The 25,000-nt window shown below is 45.0% G+C and overlaps 1 protein-coding gene across 3 annotated transcripts in view; it reads right to left on the bottom strand.

The window, feature by feature from the left end:
* The window catches only part of col11a1a (collagen, type XI, alpha 1a), an 83,961-nt gene that overhangs the window by 38,870 nt on the left and 20,091 nt on the right, over positions 1–25,000 (bottom strand). Inside the window, exons 5-25 of one of the 3 annotated variants that reach the window (XM_048266017.1) lie at positions 23,740–23,868; positions 21,417–21,503; positions 20,575–20,673; positions 17,818–18,120; positions 15,267–15,332; positions 14,962–15,003; positions 14,747–14,809; positions 10,909–10,983; positions 10,354–10,437; positions 9,281–9,337; positions 7,670–7,723; positions 7,505–7,558; positions 6,055–6,108; positions 5,689–5,742; positions 3,776–3,829; positions 3,624–3,668; positions 3,364–3,417; positions 3,210–3,254; positions 2,301–2,354; positions 1,173–1,217; positions 468–521 (exon numbers count right to left, since the gene is read on the bottom strand). In XM_048266017.1, coding sequence (XP_048121974.1) covers positions 468–521; positions 1,173–1,217; positions 2,301–2,354; positions 3,210–3,254; positions 3,364–3,417; positions 3,624–3,668; positions 3,776–3,829; positions 5,689–5,742; positions 6,055–6,108; positions 7,505–7,558; positions 7,670–7,723; positions 9,281–9,337; positions 10,354–10,437; positions 10,909–10,983; positions 14,747–14,809; positions 14,962–15,003; positions 15,267–15,332; positions 17,818–18,120; positions 20,575–20,673; positions 21,417–21,503; positions 23,740–23,868 — 1,572 coding nt within the window. The remainder of the gene's footprint in view (positions 1–467; positions 522–1,172; positions 1,218–2,300; positions 2,355–3,209; positions 3,255–3,363; positions 3,418–3,623; positions 3,669–3,775; positions 3,830–5,688; positions 5,743–6,054; positions 6,109–7,504; positions 7,559–7,669; positions 7,724–9,280; positions 9,338–10,353; positions 10,438–10,908; positions 10,984–14,746; positions 14,810–14,961; positions 15,004–15,266; positions 15,333–17,817; positions 18,121–20,574; positions 20,674–21,416; positions 21,504–23,739; positions 23,869–25,000) is intronic. The other 2 variants (XM_048266018.1, XM_048266019.1) reach the window with 2 other exon arrangements.

Raw genomic sequence — 25,000 nt, 5'->3', positions numbered from 1 at the left:
ACACAGTTGCACACAGAGGTGCCCTAAGAAACAGCAATGCACAATTCTGGTGCAAAGTGCTGCTGCTGCTGCTGCTGCTTGGCTTTGAGTGCTGGGATGGGTTGTGTGTCCAGTCCACATATAGTACAGGAAAAAGGGCAGAGGAGGAGACGACATTTTCAAGGGGGGAAAAAGGAACATTTTCGTGTTCAGACAATAAAAGGACACAAAATATGTCTGTGGGCGCCATGACCTCCTGGGAACGTACTCTCACAACCAATTCAGTCTACATTATGGCCCTCTAATGAAACCTTTGTGTAGAGACTATGCAGGGAATTGTTCCGGTTTGGGAGTTGAGAGTGTCTTTGGTGCATTCGAGGTGATTGTGGGTAGGCATGAATTTGAATATATGGAGCCTGCGAGGGTGGATGTAGGGGGTGGACGTGAGTTTCAAAGTGGAGTGCGAGAGGGTGGAGGGGTCCACTCACCGGGGGTCCATCAGAACCAGGCAAACCAGGCAGGCCAGAGCGACCCGATGGGCCCTGCACACAGAGAGAGGAGGAAGAGGGAGAGGGAGAGGGAGAGGAGGAGATGAGACAGACAGCTCAGGTGGTGGGTCACGCCAAAGGAAACAAACGACCGTTGAAACACAGCAAAAGGGAAAAAAAGGAAACAACACAACGCTAGGGAGGAAAACAGTGTTAAGAGTCAGCAGGGTCAGATCCCCTCTGAAATACATAAATAAGGCTCTGATGCAAGAGATCTGCAAGGTCTAGGAGCATGTCAAGGGTTTCTCATTGAGTGTATGTGTGTGTGTGTGTGTGTGTGTGTGTGTGTGTGTGTGTGTGTGTGTGTGTGTGTGTGATAGAGTGAGAGAGAGAGAGAGAGAGAGAGAGAGGGAGGAAAGAGTGTGCTATATTTGTGAGATGTCTTCTCATTTTAAGTTGCATGCTTCTGTTTATATTACATTAGCCGACTGCTCTCTTTTCCTCTATATCTTTACAGACACACACACACACACACACACACACACACACACACACTCCTTCAACTCTCTCATATAAACATCCCACTGACTCTCTCTGCTTTGAGTTGGCTAAACTCTAAACTCCAAACTGCCATGGACAGAGACTGACTCGAGGGTGTAAATACCCAGAGGAGAAAAAGAATTTTAAAAAAGCGGCACAACTCACTTTTTCTCCAGGTGGTCCGATGGGGCCCTGTGGTCCTGGAAGACCCTGAGAGACAGAGGAAAAAAACACACACACATGGGGTTGGGTTACCATGGTAGCGACCAGCCACAGTGAGGTGTGCTGGGGAGGGAGGTGTGTGTGTGTGTGTGTGGGGGGGGGGTAGAGGAAGGAAGGGTGCGGTTTTGAGGCATGTGCTAGCCAGACTAAGGTCTTAGGCTAACTAGGGCAAATAATGGTAGTGTGTGTGTGTGTGTGTGTGTGTGTGTGTGTGTGTGTGTGTGTGTGTGTGTGTGTGTGTGTGTGTGTGTGTGTGTTTGAATGTGAACACATGTGGTAGTGCTTCTGACATGTGTGGTGTCTGTGAGTTTGGTTGTATACAGTATGTTCTCGTGACAGAGTATATGTGTCTGTCTATGTAAGTATGTGTGTGTGAGAGAGTATGTCTGTATTGGTGTGAGTGAGTGTGTGTGTACAATATCTGTGTGAATTTGTGCTTGTGCGGGTCAATGGTCAGCTCAGCCCTGCCACACACACACACACACACACACACACACACACACACACACACACACACACACACACACACACACACACACACACAGAAACCTGAGCCCAGCCCCCTTCCCCTTTGCAGGTGTATCTCCCGCTGCTGGAATGCTACATGAATGAGATGCTTTCAGGCCCCGCGTTCCCCTCCAAACCCAATACAAACTTTGGGAAATATTCCTGCAGTACTTTTTTATTCGCTGCCCTCCGCGCCTCAGGGGATAGAGGGGGTGGGGGTGGGGGTGGGGGTGGGGGTGTGGGTGGAGAGGGGAAGGGGATAATACTTCTCCAGGAAGTGGAGAGCCTCCAGCACACCAATCAGCGGTGCTCTCAATCATTCACAGTATGCACCGATGCAACACTGGGCAAATTATTTACGCATACAAATGAATAAACATCATGAATATTTAACTGTGGTTAAAATTAAACATGCTGCAATTCATAAAGCCAACTAATAGGCAACAGGAAAATATTCCTTTCAACAGGAAAGTATGGGCCATAAGTTCTTTCAGAGGAATGAACTCATTTGCGGGCTTGTTTTGTTTAGGTTGGGAGAGTCTGCCGTTGGGGAGATGTACTCACTTGGGTTCCAGGGATGCCCTGCTGTCCCGGAGGTCCTGGTTCTCCTTGAGGGCCCTTAAGTGGGTGCAGACAAACAAGTCAGGGATGTGTCAGTTCCAGCATCACCCCCCCAGTGCCTCCCTCCTCTCTCCTGGTCTTGGTCTATATATAGCCCATGTTAACCCAGACTCAGCTATATACATGTTATGTCTGTTTAATGGCAGACCATTAAAGAGTAGTCATTTCAAGTGGTTCTCAGCTTTGTCTTAAGTGGTCAGGTTTCGTGACAAACTTGATTTTTTTTTCATAAAGGTGAAGGTCGACATGTCTGTGTATAGCAACTGAAACCAGAGGGTTTATATTACTGAGATCATCTATCAGGCTTAAATACCATGTAATGTAATGTCATGGTAGTGTGCTTGCACTTCTGTTTAAAGAAGACATTGTTTATATTATAAACATTCATTTAAAAGTCTAGGATAACCCATGAGACAACTTCAGACTGGGCTATCTCAATAGTATTCACATACTGTGTTTACATGACAGTACTAACGCTATGCATGTGACTGAGGATGTGGCTTGCAGTGTGGCGATGTAGCTAGCCTACTGTACAACTCCTAACAGATTTAGAACATGACGTTAGGGGGTGGAGTCTCTTCAGTGGTTGCTTATGCTAAGTGGGAGGCCATCTTGAAATGAACAGGGCTCCATCAAGTTACGGGTGCAGATGGAGTTACACTCAGAGACACAGATGATGCCTGACACTCAAAACTATGAGCTTTTCAAAATATCAGAGCAAAGGGAAACAAAGCACATGGGTTGTAGAAGTATGATAGAATGATAGAAATGTATAGAAACATGTTGCTGAAGTCTGCAAAATATCAACTAAGAATGGCTAAAGAACAGCAGGAGGTTTTCATGTGTCCTTACCATGTTTCCTTTAGAACCCTGTGGACCATCAACACCAGCAACACCCTATGGACACACAAGATGCATGGTTAGGGTCTAGGCTATAATCATGTGGTGAAGTCCATTATAGTTGATGTATGCAGATGTGGCTAAAATAGAACCAAAAAGTACTCACGGGTTGCCCAGGTGGTCCTGGTGGACCTCTTGGTCCAAGAAGACCTCGTGGGCCCTAAATGAAAGTGGAATTAATTAGGAGTCCAAGTTCAAATTAATACAAACAACAACACAAAAACTTAAAGTCATTTAGTCAAATAACAATGGTGTCTGTTGCACCTTATTGGATTTTGAGAATTAGACAACACTGCCATCTAGTGGAAGTCTGACCACATCACAACAAAGTTCTTTAGCCGATACTTTGAGAGAACTGATACTTACGGCCTCGCCAGCCAACCCTCTTGGCCCAATTTCTCCATCCTCTCCCTGAAGATGAAAAAATAAAAAACACATCAGTCTTTTGAACTGCAAACACTGAGACCAGAATTCTGGAAATTACTTTGTTTTTGTCTTTGTTTTTTGGACAAACTCACCCTCTGTCCGTCCTCTCCAGGAGCTCCGGGAGGTCCAGGAGGTCCAAACTCTCCCTGTCAGAGAAAGACGAATAAAAATCAAAAAAAAGAGAGAGAGAGAGAGAGAGAGATGCTGAGGTTAAACAGGGCGGATTAATAGATGAGTATTATTATCATTGGTGGTCTATATATAATATCTATAATCTCTGTTTATACGTAACTGGTGTTCCTGTCCTGTAATTACCAACATGGGATCAGGAGGCCCACCATGGAGAAGAGAGTCTGCAAATGACCTGTCTGTGATCTAGTCCTCACTTCCTGTCTTTCGTTCTCTCTCTCTCTCTCTCTCTTTCCCTGGTGTGCTGTGTTATTTTTTGGGGGGGAGTGCTTGAACCATATGATGGTTCACTGAAGTAGTTTTAAAAGCCAAAACTCTCACCTTTCACAAACACACACAAACACACACACACACACACACACACACCTTTGCTCTATCTCTTTCCCTCCCTGCACATTTGGTCACAGGTTTCAGCTATTCCCAACAGATCGATAATGATTTTCGTCCTAGCACCCAACACAACAGACACAGAGTAGTTTCTGCAATGAGCTATTGACCACCAGGCCTTGATTAACAGCAACTCCTCAGAAGTCACTAAACCTTTAAGAGGTCATCAATATAATGAAGGACCTTTGGAGTTGGCATAGGAACAAGGGGTTAGTAGCAGAAGGCCTATACAGACTGACATCCTTTACAGTAACCTCAGTACAAACATGTCAGTTATGTGTTTAGTTTGTGTTTAGTAATGAACTCCTCACAAACATAACAGAACATAATTCCATTTCCTTTCTAATGTAATCATTTGGGGCTTAATCTGATCAATTAATTCCAGACCTAATTCCCTAATTTCACTCAACGAACTGTGGGGATTATCTCATACCAAGGGTCAGTGGGTTCATAAGTGGGGAAAAGAGAGCGAGAGAGCGAGAGAGCGAGAGAGAGATAGAGAGATAGATTGATAGATAGAGAGAGAGACCTAGAGAAAGAGAGAGTGTGTCAGAAGGAGAGAGAGAGAGTCAGAGGGAGAGAGAGAGAAAGAAAAGAAGAAAGGCAGAAAGAGCTAAAGCAGGAGAGGAGCAATCATACTTTCAGAATCCGATGCCAGTTCAAAATCTAATCACTCTCACATTTTGTTTTAGGCAGATTCGGCCAAAAGTGTTTGGAGCATTAGCCCATAAAAGCCTTGTTCTCGCTCACTCACTCCCTAAAGGCATAATACTCCATTGTTTGCTGAAGCAGCTCTGAAAGCCCTTTTAATAGACCTCTTTATGTCTTACAGTCATTTCTCAGCAATGCCATCACAATGGACAGCAAAGCTCGCTGTTTTGACAACATACAGCATGGTGCAACTTTACAGAAGCCCCAATGTTGATTTGGTTATGAACCTATGGGGACACAGACAACAAATACCTGAGATCTAAATCTCATTAAAGCATTATTAAGAGAAAGAGACAGAGCAAAGAGGGAGGTATAGATAGAGAAAAACAGAGGAGAGAGAGATAGAGTTTTTTTAGAGAGGGAGAGTTGGATAAAAGAGTTTAACAGAGAAAGAAGGGGAAAGACAGAGAATGAGGAAGGGGGAGAGAAAAGGGGGGGATTGATGTCAAGATGATTATTATTATTATTATCTCTCTTCCTCTCTGTGCCTCTCTGTTTCCCAGCGGCTACGCTAAATGCCTGGTTCTGTCCAAGAGTTTGTGATCACTTACGAGCACTTCCCACGTCCAAACGTCCAACTGCACTGAATTCAAAGTGAGCACCTGCCCTCTCCTCCCTCCAATCTCACCAGGTCTCTGTCTCAGAGTCTGGCCAGTGGACGCTATCTGTCTATCAGTGCAGCTGTGCAGTTTGGAAGCGGTCAGTCTTCTTCACTCACCCTGTGTCCCTTCTCTCCTGGTAGGCCGGGGAGTCCATCAAAGCCACGGTCACCCTGCAGGAGAGACACAAAAAAACAACGACGGTTACACAAGCCAGTCCGTTGTAATCACACACTTATACCACATACTTATACTGTGTAATGCAGGATGATGTTACTGTATGTGGCTTTTTCAGGAGAGACACCAAGTGATGGTAAGAGAGGCCAGTTTGGTGCAGTCAGATACTTATTATATGTGTACGTGCATTACATTAAAATGATGTGATGTGGGATGATTTCGAATGGCATGTAGAGGTCTACAAAAGGAAGGGGAAAAAAAACAAGAGTTTCTTTGTAGTTGTTCCCAGTGGGTGTTGGGCCTCTCACCTTGGAACCTGACTCTCCGGGCATACCTCTGGCACCATCGGCTCCAGCGCGACCCTAAAACAGACAAACAAAAGCTTGAGTCCACACTCCTGCAGAACCAACCGCAACCCAAAACACCGGAGAGAGGGTCAATGTGTAGTCAGCGTTGTCCAGAAATGTTTCTGTTCTATGGTTGCAGCTCCGAAGAGACGGGGACATGGTCATTTTGTAAAACATTATTTCTGTCCATTTCATGCATCATGGTTCTGTTTCAGATGTCTCCCTCCCTTCTAGTGAAATGTAAGCAAATAAGATGTAATGTCTGAAACAAAAATGCAAAGGAATATTCCTTTGGAAAATTCCATAAAATGTCATATTTGTCAGGCTTTGAGAATTACAGAATTATTGTAAGCTTAAAATTATGTTTTTACATACTGCTTATTTAAGAACCCAACAATTAAACAGCTAGGAGTCAGCTGATCATAACGAGGGGTTGGATTAGGAACATCTAAAATCTGTGCTTGATTTGTCCTTCGTAGAAACTGGGATGACAAAACCCACTGATTGGTTGCAAATGGTGGAGAATAGGATATTGGCATTTGTCCCTGGCCTTTCAAGCACTGATAGCTTTCTGGAGTCATTTGAAGGATTTTGTCTGATTCTGGAGTTCTAACACAGAGAGTGGACTTCGTTGTTGTTGTCTTTTCTGACTCAAACCACTGCTGTTACATTTGCATGCCTCGGAGCTGCTTTCTGTTTTGAGCCTCCTCCATCATCTCAGTCCAAGTGGATGAGCTTACCTCCATCCCTTTGGAATCACACACACAAGGATACACACGCACACACACACACACACACACACACACACACACACACACACACACACACACACACACACACACACACTTGAGCAAGGCACCTAACCCCTCACTGCTCCCCGAGCACCGCCGTTGGCAGCTCACTGCGCCGGGATTAGTGTGTGCTTCACCTCACTGTGTTCACTGTGTGCTGAGTGTGTTTCACTAATTCACCGATTGGATTAAATGCAGAGACCAAATTTCCCTCACGGGATCAAAAAAGTATATACTTATATACTATATATATACACACACACACACATACACACACACACACACACACACAAACACAGACTCACATACACACACACACACGCACACACATACACACATATAAACGCTCTCACACATACATACACACACACACACACACACACACACACACACACACACACACACACACACACACACACACACACACACACGCACACAAACACACACACACACACACAACACACATATACACACTCTCTCTCTCACACACACACACACAAGCATTCACATACACACATATACACGCTCTCACACACACACACACACACACACACACACACACACACACACACACACACACACACACACACACACACTGAGGTGCAGCAGAGACCACTCACCCTTTTGCCAGGTTTCCCCATAGGACCACTGGTGCCTTGGATACCACGCGGACCCTGTGTGTGTACAGAGAGACAGACAGACAGATGAGACACTGTTCACGGGGCAGAAGAGAAGTCCTGCACATGCTCGCATTGTGTGCTAGAGGGAGCTGTGGAGTCTCTTACTTGAGGGCCTGGGTCTCCAGACTCTCCTTTAAGTCCAGGAGCTCCAGGAAGGCCCTGAGAGGAAAGGAGAGATAAAGGAGAGCCACCGTTAAGTCACGATCTCAGAGAGAGTAGGAGTAACATTCGGACAATCACGTGTGATGCATCGAAGCAGACAGCAGATGGCGATGTTAAACAGCTGCTAAACTATGGGAAGAGGAGAAATAAAAGGGGGAAAAAAAGAGAAGAAAGAGTAGCCAAGAAAGTGGGAGAAGGGAGGGTGAGAAAGACAGGAAGAGAGAGCAAAAGAGAAGGGGAGAGAAAGAGAGAGAGACAGAGAGAGAGAGAGAGAGAGAGAGAGAGAGAGAGAGAGAAGGTGGTGTGACTTGACTTGCAACTATGCACTCAGTAAATGATGCGTTCAAAGCCAGATAACTTAATTGAGTGTTTGGCTGAAAGTGCATTTAAGTTTAAAATTGTACCATGGAATGGCGGGGTTTAAAAAAAGCCAGCCGAATGATGTGAAGTGTCTAATCCATGTGCCCTTTGAATTATACTTAAAGGGACTAGCAGCTAGTTATTTAGCAATTACTGACATGCATCTCCAATGCACAAATGGTACGAATTAGACATACTGGAGGCAGGAGAATGCCTAGTTTGTACTTTATCCCTTCCATAAAGAACACTTAGGGTAGTTAAATGCACACAAAAATGCACCCCTAGCAGGCAAAGAGCTGCTACAGTTACATTCTTATCTTCTTCAGATTTTCTTTCATCCATAGATCTATATTTTAGTCCAGAGGGCTCATTTTAAGGCATTTTCCTCCTTGTTACTCGGGTGCATGATCATAAAATGTACAACTTGCAGGATAATCCTTGCTGCTCTGCCTGTAGTGGGATTGCTTCCAGTTAAATAGACAATCGTGTGTCGACAAGCCCCAGACAGCAGGAAAAAAAGCCAGCTGACAGAGAGGGGCAGCTCTTGGCAGCTCAAGGGGCAGATAGATCAGGCAGATAGGGTAGTCATTACGCCTGGCCTGGCCTGGCTGCCTTGACTTCTAGGAAATGCTTCAAGTGAGAAATCACGTCAATCTATACTTTCAAATATCACAAGAATGCTACAGAGAACAGAGGAGGAAGAGAGAGAGAGAGAGAGAGAGAGAGAGAGAGAGAGCAGAGAGAGTGAGAGAAGAATAAAGGAGATTTGTTGACTAAAGGAGAGAAGGCCCAGCTGACTGGCCAGACTGTTGCTAAGGCTGGCATCCTCGCTGGGTCTGACTCAGCAGCGCTGCGGCTCTGAAGATTAGGCCGTCTGACGCGCGCGCGTCTCATAGAGCACCGTGGAGATCCAGGTGCGTCGCGAGCAGCACACACACCGTATTTCTCCTGAAGGAATGTTAATGAGCTGTGCCTCGCAGAAGCAGCAGCAGCATGTGTGTGTGTGTGTGTGTGTGTGTGTGTGTGTGTGTGTGTGTGTGTGTGTGTGTGTGTGTGTGTGTGTGTGTGTGTGTGTGTGTGTGTGTGTGTGTGTGTGTGTGTGTGTGTGTGTGTGTGTGTGTGTGAAGGGGGGTGGGGATATTTTCACCAGACATGTGTGTTGTTTTTCTAGTAGCTGGGGTTGAGAGGACTTACCACAGGGCCGGAGCGTCCAGTAAGACCCATGGGACCTGGGGGACCTCTCATAGCGAGCTGTGAAAGGTCATCACACACACACACACACATATAGACATCCATTAAGATGACACAGAATGCTGGACATAAATGCTGGTGATAATTCTGGAATGCTGGGTGATATCACTACCTTTACACCACATACTGTTTGCTTTGACTCTACATCTGCCTTGGCTTTGGTGCTAGTTCTTTTCAACCATGTAACACAACAGCAGTGTCTTAATATGTCTCTTTGTTTACATGTTTTTAACCCAGTGTGTTAGAATGTACCACATACCACATCACCATAATGTGTTTATCCACTAGAATAGTAAACTTTAATTATTTTATGATATCAGTGCCTACACAATAGTTAATTAAACTGATCTTGCTCTTCATTGTTCTATTAATGATAGTGTCTGGTGACTTTGAGCTCACTGACTTGACTTTGAGTTTAATGAGCTCACTCAGCTCAATGAGCACTTGAAGTGGAAATAATGCTGTCATCCAAAACTGCTCTTGTTTAAACGGTGATATTAGTAGCTTTACTATGTCGTCAGCTTGGACTTCCTTGTAGCCTGCTATGCTGCAGTAGGTCTGGCTTTGCTGTGGTCAAGTGACCTGGCTGCTCGTGAAACCTGATGACTCGTGGTCAGTGCCCACACCCCTCCACTCAAGGTTGAGCCCCGGAGCCTCCCTCTACACCTGTTGGGCTGGCCCACCCGCAGGCTAAAGGACATCACTTTGGTATTTTTAACAGTCCTTGCCGCATCTGTCTAAACAGGCTGCACTCTACACTTTTCCCAGGCCTGTCTCTGACCCACTCATTTGAGCACAAAATAAATAATTTAAAAAATAACATAAATAGGCAAGGGCAAACTACCTGAAAACTAAACCATCAGACCCACCTATCCACACTTTTTTAAAAAGACTGTTAAAAGTAGCCCTGACACACACACACACACACACACACACACCACCACCACCCGAGGGTGGAGCAGTGGAGGTCTTGTTTGGGCGTGAGTTTTTTCCAGGCCACTGCCCTGCTCACTCACCCGAGCCTGGGAGAGGATGGCCTGAGCCTGGGCCTCCTGGGCAGACACCACTGGGCCCTTCTGGGCATCGCCTCCAAAGCGGAACTAAAGACAAGCACACAAGAAGGGGTTAGGTCCTGTGGAGTTGATGTGGCAATTTGGTGACAATGTCTTTACACTGGCACAAAACTAAAGCCTTCTGCATAGTTTGTATTAGGACAGATTTATTAAGGAAAATTTCATTATAGTGATTGCACTAATGAAATCCTTTAGTAGAGTAACTCAGTGCTAATGGGGTTCAAATCCATTTGGAATAGTCATTAACTCATTTCATGGTAATTTCCTAAGTATTATTAACATAATTAAACTGCACATTTGGACCAAATCCTGCCTGAGCTGTGAAGTCACTTTTGCACTCACATAAACACAGTGTATTAACAGCAGAAATCCATGTCAGAACTGTGAGTCTTCACATATGAGACATAGCTGATGTCTAAATGAGATCTGTCTAAACTGAGTATTAACTATTGTTGTTTTTCCTTGAAATAGCGGAATGCTTGTAGGTCACACTCTTACTGGCAGCATCAGCATGGTACCAGGGGGTCCTGCCATACCGTCAGCACCTGGGAGACCAGCACGCCCAGAGGGACCCTGGAAGAGGGGGAGAGGGAGAGAGGGAGAGAGAGAGAGAGAGAGAGAGAAACATAGACACATTAATAAGTTCTTTTAGACAGGACCCAGGCAAGTATTTGGAATTCCCATGAAACAGTACACAAAATACATGGGTTGACCTGAAATAGAAAGAGAGAGAGAGAGAGAGAGAGAGAGAGAGAGAGAGATAGTGACAGATGGAGCATTGGAAAAACTCCCATCACCCAGACTTAAACCCACAGCTTTGGGTCAGTGGGCCTCTCTCCCCATTTCCATGTTGGAAACATAGAGCCCACGCTTCAGACATGTAATTACATTTCCATACTACTCTCTCTTATGAGACGCCGAGTGCCCATCTGTTTTTCTAGTCTGCCTCACGTGAGCCGTTTCCTCCCTGTGTGAAACACCAAGGGGCTCTCCAGCCCTGGTCCTGCTGTTTCTTAAACCCTGGGCAGTTTGTTATGATCGGGGACACCGAGAGGAAATGGATTCTGCACATGGGCACCTGAAGAACTCTTTAATATTCTCCGATGTCTTTGGACAGGGGCGGACTTAAAACCGCCAGACTCTGGATCCGCCAACCTTGAGGATGACTGTGGGATGATGCAACTCATCACTGCTGGGAATCATTGTGGGATTGTGTGAGGTCGGGTCATTGGGTCGGAGCCACCAGGAAGCACTGATGCATCAGATGGGCCTTTGTGTGTTGCACTGAAGGGCAGGGGAGGGCTGGGAGGATGAGGAGGACAGAGTTCCATGGAAATATACTTACTCACCCCACTCACTCTCTCACACACTCAATTACTTACACACACTCACTTACTTACACACACACACACACACACACACACACACACACACACACACACACACACACACACACACACACACACACACACACACACACACACACACACACACACACACACACACACACTTACACACACACAGACACACACACACACACACACACACTCACACACACACACTTACACACTCACTTACACACACACACACACACACACACACACACACACACTCTCACACGCTCACTTACACACACACAGACACACACACACACACACACACACACACACTCTCACACGCTCACTTACACACTTACACACACACAGACACACACACACACACACACACACACACTCTCCCACTCACACACACGCTATCCTTCACTCTTGCTATTAGTCTCGCACTTCTGTGCATTCCATCACTCCATCAATTTTTTTCCTCCTTCGTCGGCAAAACCAAGAATGTCTTTTTTCAGCGCGTGACTGTGGGGTGTGTTGACTGTTCGCATCATTTGCATGCTGCACACACACCCTAAACAGAACGATATCCAAACAGGGCGCTACACTCCGCCCTCGTCCAAAACTAACATCAACCTAACACACACACACACACACACACACACACACACACACACACACACACACACACACACACACACACATACACACACACAAACACACAAAAACACACACACACACACACACACACACACACACACACACACACATACACACACACACACACACACACACACACACACACACACACACACACACACTCTCTCTCTCTCTGATCTCAATGTTTTTCAGTGATGCTGAGCAATCGATTGTGCACACTCCAAGGGAAACACAGTATTATCCCTGGGCCACATTCATGTGCTCACTGACTGCTGACTCTAATTGTGCACTAATGGTGTATGTCAACCTGGAACAGTGTGTGTTGACACACATCTGGAGAAATCACAAGCATTTTTGATCAAACTTTGGGGGCGTGATAGAACCTCTGCAGCTCTCTGTGGCGTTTGGGTGTCGAGAAATTCAGCTCTGATTCGAATCTGGCTGGCTTTGGCCGTTTCTCTCATGCCTCTTTCAAAAGTCTGTTGTCTCGGTTGAATGGCTTCCATGTGCTTCCCCGAGTCAGGTCGCGCCGGGAGTCAGATGCCGGAGACACCGCAGAGACAGGCGCAGTGCCATTAGGGACACATGTTTGACAGAGCCCAAAGACAGATGATCACAACACGTCCATGCACGCTTTGTGTTTGTGGAGAGCCGCTTGGTTAGGTGTGATTAGATTACATGAGAGCAGCACATGGCCTGCCACAGGACCAAATCAAATAGTAAATGAGGACCGGGTGTTGGCTGCAGCGGTTTCTTATTGTGGTGTTTGGGAGCTGGGTGAAAAGGCTGCTATCTAGCCATTCCAGCACACATTGTTTAGGAAAACAAACGCTTATAATGCAATTCTGTGTGAGCGACCGGATGATATCGATCTCTCTCTCTCTCTCTCTCTCTCTCTCTCTCTCTCTCTCTCTCTCTCTCTCTCACACACACACACACACACATGCACGCAATTGCTGCTTTTCCTGTTTCTAAACTAATGTGGGAAAGTTTAGCTCCTTCACTGAAGTGTTCAACTTCTATTCAAGATGCATTTAAAAAAAAAAGAAACAATTCAAATCCAGCTGCGTTTTCCGAGTAGTTCATGCAACACCTCTCCAATGTAGCTTTCACTTCCTCTTGCAGTGGAGGGATACTGTACAGTACATTCTGCTCAGTCTATGGGAAGTGCTTTTTTATTCCCTCACCACCAGAGCAATTGTACACATCCCCGAGGCCTGGACCAATAAAGACCCCTCTCCACTCGCCCACTTTGCTGCGATTGTAAAATGGCAGAGGAAACCATTTGAACAACATTAAGGTTCCATCCAGAGGAAGCCATGATTGCACTAATGAAAACAACATTTTCTAGCAGCCTTTGCCCCCCCCCCCCCCACACACACACACAAACACACAAACACACACAAACACACATACACACAGAGACACACATACCCCCACCACACACACACACACACACACACCTACACACACACACACACACACACACACACACACACACACACACACACACACACACACACACAGAGACACACATACCCCACACACACACACTCATATCCCAGGGCAATTCTTTCATCCACTCCTCTGTTGCTCTCCTCTGCTCTTGATGCAGCTGGATGCTGTCTTCCTTTATGACATCCCTGGCATTTCCTAAAGTCTTCTTAGCGGAACCATAAACAACAGCAAGGCCCATTGTTCCTTTGTCCTCTCCTCAACTGTACCTCAACCACGCTTCCAGCCATTACTAATTAGGATTTGCATAATGCAAAAAGAGGTGGGTGGGGGTGGGGTGGTTAACCTTTTTCCATTCCTGTGTGGTCTTGCAGAAAGATGGAAGAAATGGAGGGGATCGAGGACACTTGGGAGTTGGAACAATGAACTTTTTTGTGGGCTTGTGGACTTGAAGATGATGTTTAAAGACGATGAATCAAGGCAATGATGTCAATGTGCCCTGATTCTATTTCAGATCGACACATTTTTGAAGTGTACATAAAAGCCAGAATCTTTCCAGAAAAACAAAAATACAGAGGCTTTACTCCCAGCATTTCAAAGGCTCCATGTCGCGTTCAGGTCAGGAACGGCTGAATGAGGGGGTACCCAGGGGAAATTCCACATCATACGCGTTCAACAACCTCCCAGCCAGAATCACTGCTTCAGACGCACCATGACAGAAGTGGTCTGGAGGGGGCCGAGGTGCTTTCTTTTGCTCTTCCCTCCCCCATTCCTCTACTTTGCCTCTCTCTCTCTCTCTCTCTCGCTCTGTCTGTCTCAGTGGAGGTCAGAGGTCATGTTCCTCTGTAGGAGCCATGTGCTCAGGAACAGGAATAGACACTCACCCTGTCACCAGGATCTCCAGATGGGCCGGGAGGACCTTGCAGACCCGATGGGCCGGGGAGACCCTAAAGATGACAGAGACGCACTGTGAGCAATCACACCGCAGACACTCTAAACATTCCTGTGGCTCGAGGCACACTTACTATATCTTTCTTCGCTTATGCTACATGACAAATGTTATATTTGTTAGAAGACATTTCTAGAAAATTCCACTTACAGATGGGCCGGGAGGTCCAGGGGGTCCCTCAATGAGCATTCCCTGTGATTGATAGAGAAGGTGTGATTAGCAAAAACAAGAAACAGTACTAGAGTACAGTACTACAACATAATACACTAATTATAACTACTGTATAATGGCTTTGTCTAAGTATATCTCTTTCAGGACTATATCTAAACAGATCTGGGTAAATAGCATACCGCCTGAGTATGTGTGGCTATTTCTGAAGTCATTAAATGCTCATTTCCCTTCCTTTCCCATTCTGGTGGCTATGAGGTTTCTGAGGTAACATTAGTAACACTTACGGGCTCGATGACTGCAGGCTCTCCCTTCTCTCCCTTCTGTCCCAGGTAGCCGGCTTCACCATCAACCTAGAGACAAGAGCGGGTGGAGGATAAGCCTCAACCCAGTTCACCTTCAACTCAGTCCATGAAAAGGTAACAAATCTAGCAATAGGATGCACTGCTAATCAATATTATTGATGATCTACGTTTGTGTAAGAAGATGACATGATGCAGTGGCCAAACAAACTTGCCAGTTTTGTTTTTCCTTTTCATTACAATATGTTCATTACTGAATGAAGGGGCATTGATATTACAGAAACCGATCAGCTTGGGATCATGGTATTTTTCTGTCAAAATGAGGTCATACATCATATTCTTACACATGCTGTGATACCTTAACGAAAAAAGAGTTACACAAACACAACTACTTCAGAATTCTCTACAACAGAAAAACAGTCAAAGGGAAAGTTGGAAGGATTCCACATGCTGTTCATGTTAGTCTCGATACAGGGTGCAATACCCACACATGCTTCAGATGGACAGCGATGCCAATGCTGTGACAGCAAGGCTGTGTTGTCCTCAGAGAAGGGGAACAAGTCAATGTAAACAAACACAATGTGCACTGGAGAGAAGAGAGGGAGAGAAAACGACAGGAACGATACCATTCTGCTGCATCAAGGAATAGAGCCTGGCCACTGGGTGTTGTCAGTGGGTATGGGGTATGGTTTAAACAAACTCTCTATCAGCTCTAGGCTAGTGAGCACTGAATCAGTTTTGTGTGAAAGACATAACAACAGTTGTGCTTGTTGTAAAAGCTTCAGTGATCGCTGGCTTGCTGTCCTTCTGGGAGACTAACAAATCTTTGTGGGGATGTGAATTACTGCTATGGACTCGGTGTTTATTTCCCTTGAGTGACACAGAGGGATGACATTTCTCATGTCAACGTATACAACATGAGGTTCTGCCTGTGGTCCGTAAGAGTAGAGCTGGAAATGTTCCATAAGCAATAAGGGTTGTGCGCATTTCACACTAAAATGACAATTGTGTGTGTGTGTGTGTGCTTGTGAATGGTTTGGGTCAATGTGTCTACAGTCAATATGTGTACATGTGTGTAAATATTTGTGTGTCAGTGTGTGTGTGTGTGTGTGTGTGTGTGTGTGTGTGTGTGTGTGTGTGTGTGTGTGTGTGTGTGTGTGTGTTTGTGTGTGTGTATGCACACACATACACACACACACATTCTCATAGCCATCTCAGCAAGACCTTAAGGGTTGCCAGAGTAAGCACACACACACTGGCCTAAGACAACAAGACCTTAGGCCTTAAACACACACACACACACACACGCACACACACACAGCGCATCTGACTGTCTGATTTCCTGTCCCATATCCATCTCTTTACACAAGAAAGAAATCACAACAGACATTGGACAGGAAGAGACTAAACATACATCTCTCTCTCTCTCTCTCTCTCTCTCTCTCTCTCTCTCTCTCAGCGTTAGCCAAAAACTTCAGAGGATTCACTCTACATCTGCTGTGCTAATCTGAACTGCCTGACATGTATCCTTGGTGTAGTGTGGGGAGTCCTGTGGTCTGGCCTGGACATAAGTGACCAGTGACTGGTCTGATCGGTGCGAGTTAAAGAGGGGTAGATGATGTGGGGCAGAGGGTAAAAGGCCACGGCTGACCAGACAGCTGGGGCCTGAGTGATGAGGTAGCGGCTGTACCCCCGGGCAACCCATCCTGATAGGCCCCTGACAGGAAGCTTTTTTCCAAAGGGGCTAAAGAGAGTCATCAAGGGGTGGGGGGTGCAGGGTCATATTTTGAAGGAGGGGGGACCTTATGGGATATGTTAATGACGTCTACCTCCTGTGTGTGTGTGTGTGTGTGTGTGTGTGTGTGTGTGTGTGTGTGTGTGTGCAATGCTTGGGAGAAACAAACAAGAGACAACAGGAAAAGGAAAAAAAAGAAATGAGGAAAAAATGAAAATAAATGACCCGTAGAGAAACCATGGAAACGTCAGCACATGCTGTGACAGAAAAACACAGAAGAAATGAGAAATAAATCAAAGAGAGAAAGAGCATGAGAAAGTGTGTGTGTGTGTGTGTGTGTGTGTGTGTGTGTGTGTGTGTGTGTGTGTGAGAGAGAGTCAGAGAGAGAGGTATATTGAGAGAAGAGATCCAGAAGACAGACATATGAAGAGTACAGACAGACACGATATGAAGTGAAAGTAAAGTGTTTCAGGACCTGGACTGGCGGGAAGGTGACTCCATGACAGGCTCCAAGGAGACACACACACACACGCAAACTCACATGTGAAAATGACACTCCATGCCAAGCCGTGGCTTACGGGTGGACCACATACCCAGTGTGCAGGTTAGACATTCGGTTCTGACACGGAATAGAGAAGCTACAAAGCGGACGAGACACACAGCCTCCACCACCAGCCCCCCCCCCGCAACACCCACCGCATGACCCCACACCATTCATACCCCTTCTCATGCAGCCACACTGGTTTGGAGTTGTGGCAGGTTGCGGCCAAGGTGGGAGGAGGGGGTGTGCGCCATACTTACGCTGGCCTCCGAGACGTCCGTTTCGGCCGGCTTGCCCTGCCCGAACTCATCGTCATATGCCATGGCGGTCGGGGCGGGCCCCGCCGTACCCAGATCATCGTACGCCCCGTAGTCATAGTGACTCCCGCCAAGCTCATTTACGTCATACTCCTTAAGGTCATACTCCTTAAAGTCATACGCGTTTCCTTCGGAGGCCACCGCCGCTGTGTCCTCGGGCTGCACCGCTTCCGTGGCAACGGTAGGCTCGGGAGCGGCTTCGGCCGTTTCAGGGACATAGTCATCAACAATTTCCTCTTCCACAGCCTCACATTACCCAAGCAAATGCAGCGAAGGAGGGGATGGGGTTGGAGGGAACATGGATGTTAGTCAAGCAGTTATCGGCACAGACTAGTGTATTCATATCCTACATCTCAGCAGGTCAACATGAATTCAGCATGATAAACAGTTAAAATCTGAGTGGCAACATGGTAACACCTCATACTGGTCCCTTTTAATGATATGGGTAATGAATTGAGTAGCCTGCATTATCAAACAGAACAGTAGCTACAATAGCATTTGCTCTCACTTTAAATCATTCATAATTTCAATGGGCTGTGTTTTCAGTCCATCAGTCAAAGTTGACTCTTACTGAGGGTAGCAAAATAGAGCAAAATAGAGAAATGCTATTGAGCTCTGTTATGAGTGAATATGCTGAATATGTTTAGCCTACATCAATTTCTGCGTGTCAACATATTAACAGTTAGAGCTAAAGATTTAGGGATATCTCAGCCTTTTGACTAAACTGTATTGCACTTACAGCCATAAATTTGATCACTTTCATCTGTTACTTTAGAGAGACCACATGAAGTGTTACCTTGATTTGTAAGAGCATGACAAATTCTACATATAAAAGTACAAGTAAATAATACAAGTCTATGACAGACTTTAAATTATTCCAGTCTTTTTTCAGAAGCAGTGAACCCATGATTAGAGTAGCATTATGCATGAGGATGAAAAAAGACCAAAATAGCTGAAGTAAGTCTGAAATGACACTAAAAGTATGTTTCATTAAAACATGACTCCGGCTACTTCTCCAGCCATAGTCCAAACTGCAGAGCTGAGATGGTAAGGCTAGGCTACAGAATTTCAAGCTGGTATAAATTTGGGCAATTGTCCTGTGTGTCTTAAGATATTAAATAGATCTTTGCTCTGCATTTGGGAACAAAACTGCACAGTGTCCATCTGCTGTTTGGATGAAATTCTATCACTCCATGACTGCTTATGCTAATGTGGGGTTTAAGTTTTGATCGTGCTGACACTGTGAGATGCAATGACACAAATTCATCTGGACAACTCAAGCTGTAACAGATGCACTTACTTTTCATTCCCAAAACTGGACACTGGCCGTATCATTTGCTTTCTATTTTCCAAATGGAATTTTTCTTTGTCATTGCATCTGTGTGGCACATGTTGGCTAATACCAGTTTAAGCTAACTCTGGCTGTGAAAAGTGTGGCGCTCTGCACTGCATTGATGCTAGTCCTGGAGCACTGAGATTGTGCCAGGACTATCCAGTCAATGCAGTTACAGGCAGACTTCAGGCTTGGGAGATAGTGTGTGGGGGTGCAATTGCTGTGGTGCTGTAACACACTGGAGGTTGTGGGGTTGTTCCACATTAAACATTGTGTAAATGTGGCGACATTTGAACATTAGCCCTTGGGTCTTTGTCTGTTGACTGGGATGGGATTTTGGGAGGGCTTCACTATTTCTCCACAGAACTTTGCCCAGCTTGAGTTGGACATGCGAGTATGTCAGTTATGACCAAGGCTGCACCACTTCCAATGACTTTTAAAAAGGGACTTCACAGTTTTCTGTCCCTTATCAATCAGCATAGTCATGTTTAAACGTGCTATATAAATAAATCTGATTGATTGATTGATTGACATGCTATGAGCTGTTTGAGTTTAGCAGATCCCTCCTCACTGGGATCTAGAGTTTCTCCTACAAACAAGCAAGGAAAACGGAGACAAAGCTGATCAACAGACGTGCTGATCCTCTTTAGCTCTGTGTGCTTCTCATTACGGCTACAGCTATTGGCTTTTTTCAAAACGCTTTTTGAAATATATCATTTTATTTGGCCTCACGAAGAACACTTTAACACACCAGATTTCAAAAGACTAAGACAAAAAACAAATATTCGCAACTGCAGACCCTGCCTAATGTCAGATTAAATTAACAATCTAATCTTAATCCATTTGGTTTGGGGTTATTAGGTTTCCATCTCTAATACTTTATGGACTCATTTGAACAGTTTAGGATAATTAACACACTGGATCATTTCACTATTTTGGATGGTGCAGCCTTCACCACAAATGACTCGAACAACAAAAAGCTATAAAACGGATGATATAGCAATCCACTGAATGTAACAGTCATCAAACAAGTTCTGCGACACGTCGACTGACAATGGACAGCATGCACCCTCTGGAGTGGATTGACTACTCTCAAGACATGGCATGTTCCTTTCAGCTTTATGTTGTTTCATGCCCGCCTCTGTTCAAGAGTTCTGCTGATGAGATAACCCCTTGTTTTTTAAAAAAAAAAAGAACAGAGCAATTGCTTTGAATTGTTCTGTCTTTGTCATTTCATACCATGTACTTCCTTGTCATTTGTCTTCCCGGACCTATGCCTTTTTATCTTGGAGGCACCTCACTTTTTGTCACATCTGTTTCTGTCTTTGTCAAGCAAATGAAGCGATAGAGAAAATGCACATAATTACCTCATTGGCTCCGGTTGTGGCAACGGGAGACTGAGTTTGAGTAGCATCTACTGTTCCGTAGTCAGAGTCAGTATAGTACTCTCCATCAACATTATTTGGCTGAGGTTGTGTCACATTGACAGGAGAAAAGAAAGAGTAAAAAAGAGTGAACACAGGAAGAGCACATCACAAGTGTTATCCACTGGGCCTCGAGACAACCTCTGTCCAGTCTAGAGGAGCCTTAGGGGAGAGAGGACAGCAAAGGGGGTGGGCAGGGAGAGTTAGGTAGCATCCAGACTAGCATCAGAGATTTTCCTTTGGCTACAGAGGAAATATCTTGATGGGTTCTGACTGGGTCTACAGGCACTTTTACCCCTAGATAGGCTTTGGCTTTCACTGGTGCTGTGGCCTGGAAGCCATGCCGCTTCTTCTTAGCGGCTAACTTTTTAGCGGCTGACTGTTTGGCTGTCAGGAACTTATAGGCCTTGTGGTTGACGGACTTTGCCGGCCTCCTCATGAAGGCACTACGTCTCCTTCTCTGGAATAGGGTTGATGTGACAGAGAGCAACAGGGAAACACATACAACACATGTAAAACATAAGCACATAGACAAAGATGAAGACAAGACAAAGGTTTTTTTTTTTTAAAAGGAAAGTTGTACGTTCCATGTAGACAGGTACTTTTCAGCCTAGAAGAAGGGAACACATGTAAAGAGCTTTACATTCATATCAGACAGAAAGGAACAAGCACAGACAATCATGGAAACAGTGCTTGACAGTGAAGGAGAAGACAAGGACACCCATGATGACGTACAACAAGACACCACATGACAAACACATCAAGTGTTTTATTAATCTATTTACCTGAGGCTCAGAGTATTCATCTGTCTCTTTTGCTGTTTCTCCTTCATAGTACTCATACAAATCTCCATAATCTGTGCCAGTAGCATACTGAATTGGGAGAGGAAAATAGGGCAAGCAAAGACAGGTTAGCATTACAGCAGCACTATTAGACAACAATAGTGCCGCCTCACACAAAAATGATGTAGCATGTCTTTCAGACATATTACACATTGGTTGATTTAGTTAACTAGTAGATGCTATACAGAGCAAAAATTAATTGATAATGCCAAAAAGTGTTGTGGTAAACTGTTGGACATGTTGCAATGTTAGGGAAAAAATTGCAGTCCACTCCAGTGTAATGGATTTTGGGTTCAAGGAAGCATAGCATAACACAACACTTTTATAGAGGCACTGCAATTACAGAGGACTATGACACTGAATGTGCCAAACTTTATTAGTGTTGAAACATTTGGACAGTTTTGACGATCAAAACTGGTGGGGGATTTCCAAAATGTTAGGTTAATTACTGTCAAAAAGACCATGTGGAGAGCATGGTGGTATTCCCAGGTGGGTGTTAAGGCCCTAATAAAACATCACAGCAGGTCAGGGAAGCCATGAGAAAAATACCACATGCCATATGTCTGGAACCTTTCGTCATGGAACTTTTTCATTCCCCCACGTGTAAATTACACAGTGTCATACATCTAAGGTTGACAAGATTGAGGGTTTGTATTTATGGAAAGTGTATTGTCCTACCAAGTGGTTTCTCTTTCCCTCTGGTATTTTTTTCATTTTAAAGTGAGCTGAGCTCAGTAAGTGACTTCAAAGTAGTACTTCAGTTTTGTTCCACAAAATGTATTCCAGTTAAACAAATGGGTATTATTTCTAAGAAGATGGAAATTGTATTAAGTCATTAGAGTAAAAGAAAAGTGAAAAATCCAACAATGCTATCATCAAGTTAGGAGGGGTATAAAACTCAACACTAATAGCACGGCATAAAGCCTTAATGTTGTTGCATTAAGTGACTGATGAATGAATCAGATGTTGAAGGCAGGAGTTATTATTATTCATCAATCACTAGTAATCCATAAAAATACCTCTTTCTGTCTTTTCTCCATCTCTGCACTATTTTATTTAAATCTCTCTTCTGGGGACCAGTGCATTAGCTAAGAAATGGATGGCGTTGCAGAGCCTGGCCCACAACAGTCCATCCATCACATGCACAGGGAAACAGATAGAGATAGAGGAAGGGTTAGTCCCCCATACAGCTGTAGGGCTCACAGGAGCACTCCCAAGCTGATGAGCTGGCTGCCCTCCATGAGCCCTTCGTGGGGGGGACCTCATGGAGGGGGGCCCTAGTGGTGCTGGAGAGAGCAGAGAGCGGCACGCCGGCGTCTGCCTCGAGCCTCCAGGGCCTTAAGGCTGGCTGGCTCTGTTCTTACTTATATTCTCATGTGGTGCTGTTTCCATCGTGCATCATGTGGGGATGTGAATGGCAAAGGGCCAACCAGGGGGGCCCTTCAGAGATGCTGCTGTCAATGTTTGTGCAAGTAAGGGAGTGATGCCCTACTCTGGGGTGTTTTGTGTTTTTATTGAAACAGGCTGTTTTTTTTATCACTGTTAATAAGAGATACCAGTTGACTTAAAAATGTTTAATTGTATTAATTTAGCTTATATTTGTTGGCGCCATATTGAACTACTGTATGTCTAGGATAGACGATCCTATCATTTTCTTTCAATTGCCAGTGGAAAGGCCTAAAAATAGGTTAAGACAACAACTGCGCAAGCCAATGATGTTCTATCCGAATGTTCCAGAAGTTTTTCTACTGTAATGTATGCTCCTGTAAAACACTGTTCTTTTTCTTCTCTGTGTCACTGGAGGATCTGCTAGAGCCATAAGTGGAACAAATCCCAGACTTCTGCGGAGAGCACCTAGACGTCATGGCACGTTAAGAAATTCCATCGCGATCCAAGTTGTTCAGGAGCAGGGGAAAAAAAAAACTGCTTCGAGGAAACGGTGAAGGAACAAGCAAGAAGTAGACCACGTGGCCCCGCTGACAATAACCCATTAATCCTCTACAGGCCACCTAGGGCTTATTAAATCTCCAAACCACCTGTTTGTTTATGGCCAACATATTCTTTTTTCCGCCTTTGCTAAATAAAAGAAATACTGACCTCTGAGGGAGGACTGTTTACGGGTCACAGCAGATTTTAGTAGGGTGTGTGTGTGTGTGTGTGTGTGTGTGTGTGTGTGTGTGCATGGGTATGTGTGTGTGTCTGTGTGTATGTGTGTGTGTGTGTGTGTGTGTGTGTGTGTGTGTGTGTGTGTGTGTGTGTGACAGACCTCATCATCTGTTGGCTGCTGGGCCTGTAGGGTGTCGCGGTGGGGTGTTTCACAGTCTGGGCTGTAGTGTTCACAGTAGTCGTAGGCTGCCTTAGGATCAGCGACGATCAACAGCTGCTGGATATCGCCCTGTGGAGGAGAGACAGATAGACAGAGAGAAAGAGTGAGAGACAGAGAGAGAGAGAGAAAGAGATTTGTGAGCTGATTCAGAGTAGCACGCTCTCAAGTGGGGTAATGAGGAATGAGAGCCCTCTGAGAACAGACATTAAAGGCATGCTTAGTCATATTAATCATCAAAGACATTACAGGAAGCAACCCAAGCCAGTAGCCAGAGCCAAGGACCCACGTTGATAGTATCTCTTGAATTTCTCTCGTTTTATTAAGCCATTGAAAGTATGCTCAGAGATAAACACATCCAAGCAAACACACCATACATGTACACACACGCAAAGTCAGACAGACCGACACACACACACACACATGCGTGCACACACACAAACACACATAGACACACTGGCCCTGTCACTACAAGCGTCTTATGCTTGATCAACCTCAAGCACACTGGACTTTTTAAATTTAATTTATATAGTGTAATTAGTATTTAGTTTTGTTAGTTTTTCTATTTCTTGAATTTCTTGAATTTCCCCTGGGGATCAATAAAGTATCTATCTATCTATCTATCTATCTATCTATCTATCTATCTAGTATATCAGGCAACATCCACACCAACAGAATGCATCAGCCTGAGACAATCCAGCACACACATTTTTCCAACCACTGCATCTGGCGCTCAGGAAAATCAGAGAAAATTGTCTCCCACAGGCTTCTCAGGTGAATTATCAGCCAAGCTATGGTATCACCACAGATGCGGTTCTTTTTTGTTTGGTGCTTGGAATATCTGGAAAATATCGGATAGAAGCAGCCAACATGCTGAACTTATTTGAATCCTAACAAGGAGGGCCTTTGCAAAATCCTCCGTTGAAGAACAACAGAGTTCTGCAGTTGGAAGAGCCGCATAAACCACTTGATTATTTGGAACATCTGGGGGACATTTCTAAGCTGTTTGGCAACTCTGAAGGGAAGGACAGGGCACTTAAAGTGAATATTTTGAAGCAATCAGATGTTCACTGGTGTCTTCTGGACTCAGATCCACCCTCCGTGGGATGGGAAGACGACCAGGAACCACAAGATACTTGGGGGCAACCTGGGACCCACAGGGAAGTGTGTGGGGGGTACCACTGGCACGATATATTCACATGGC

Source organism: Alosa alosa, chromosome 16 (genome assembly GCF_017589495.1).
Source record: "Alosa alosa isolate M-15738 ecotype Scorff River chromosome 16, AALO_Geno_1.1, whole genome shotgun sequence".
In the NCBI taxonomy this organism is placed as follows: Eukaryota; Metazoa; Chordata; class Actinopteri; order Clupeiformes; family Clupeidae; genus Alosa; species Alosa alosa.
Note: the sequence above shows the minus strand (reverse complement) of the source record. Positions and strands in the feature narration are given on the sequence as shown.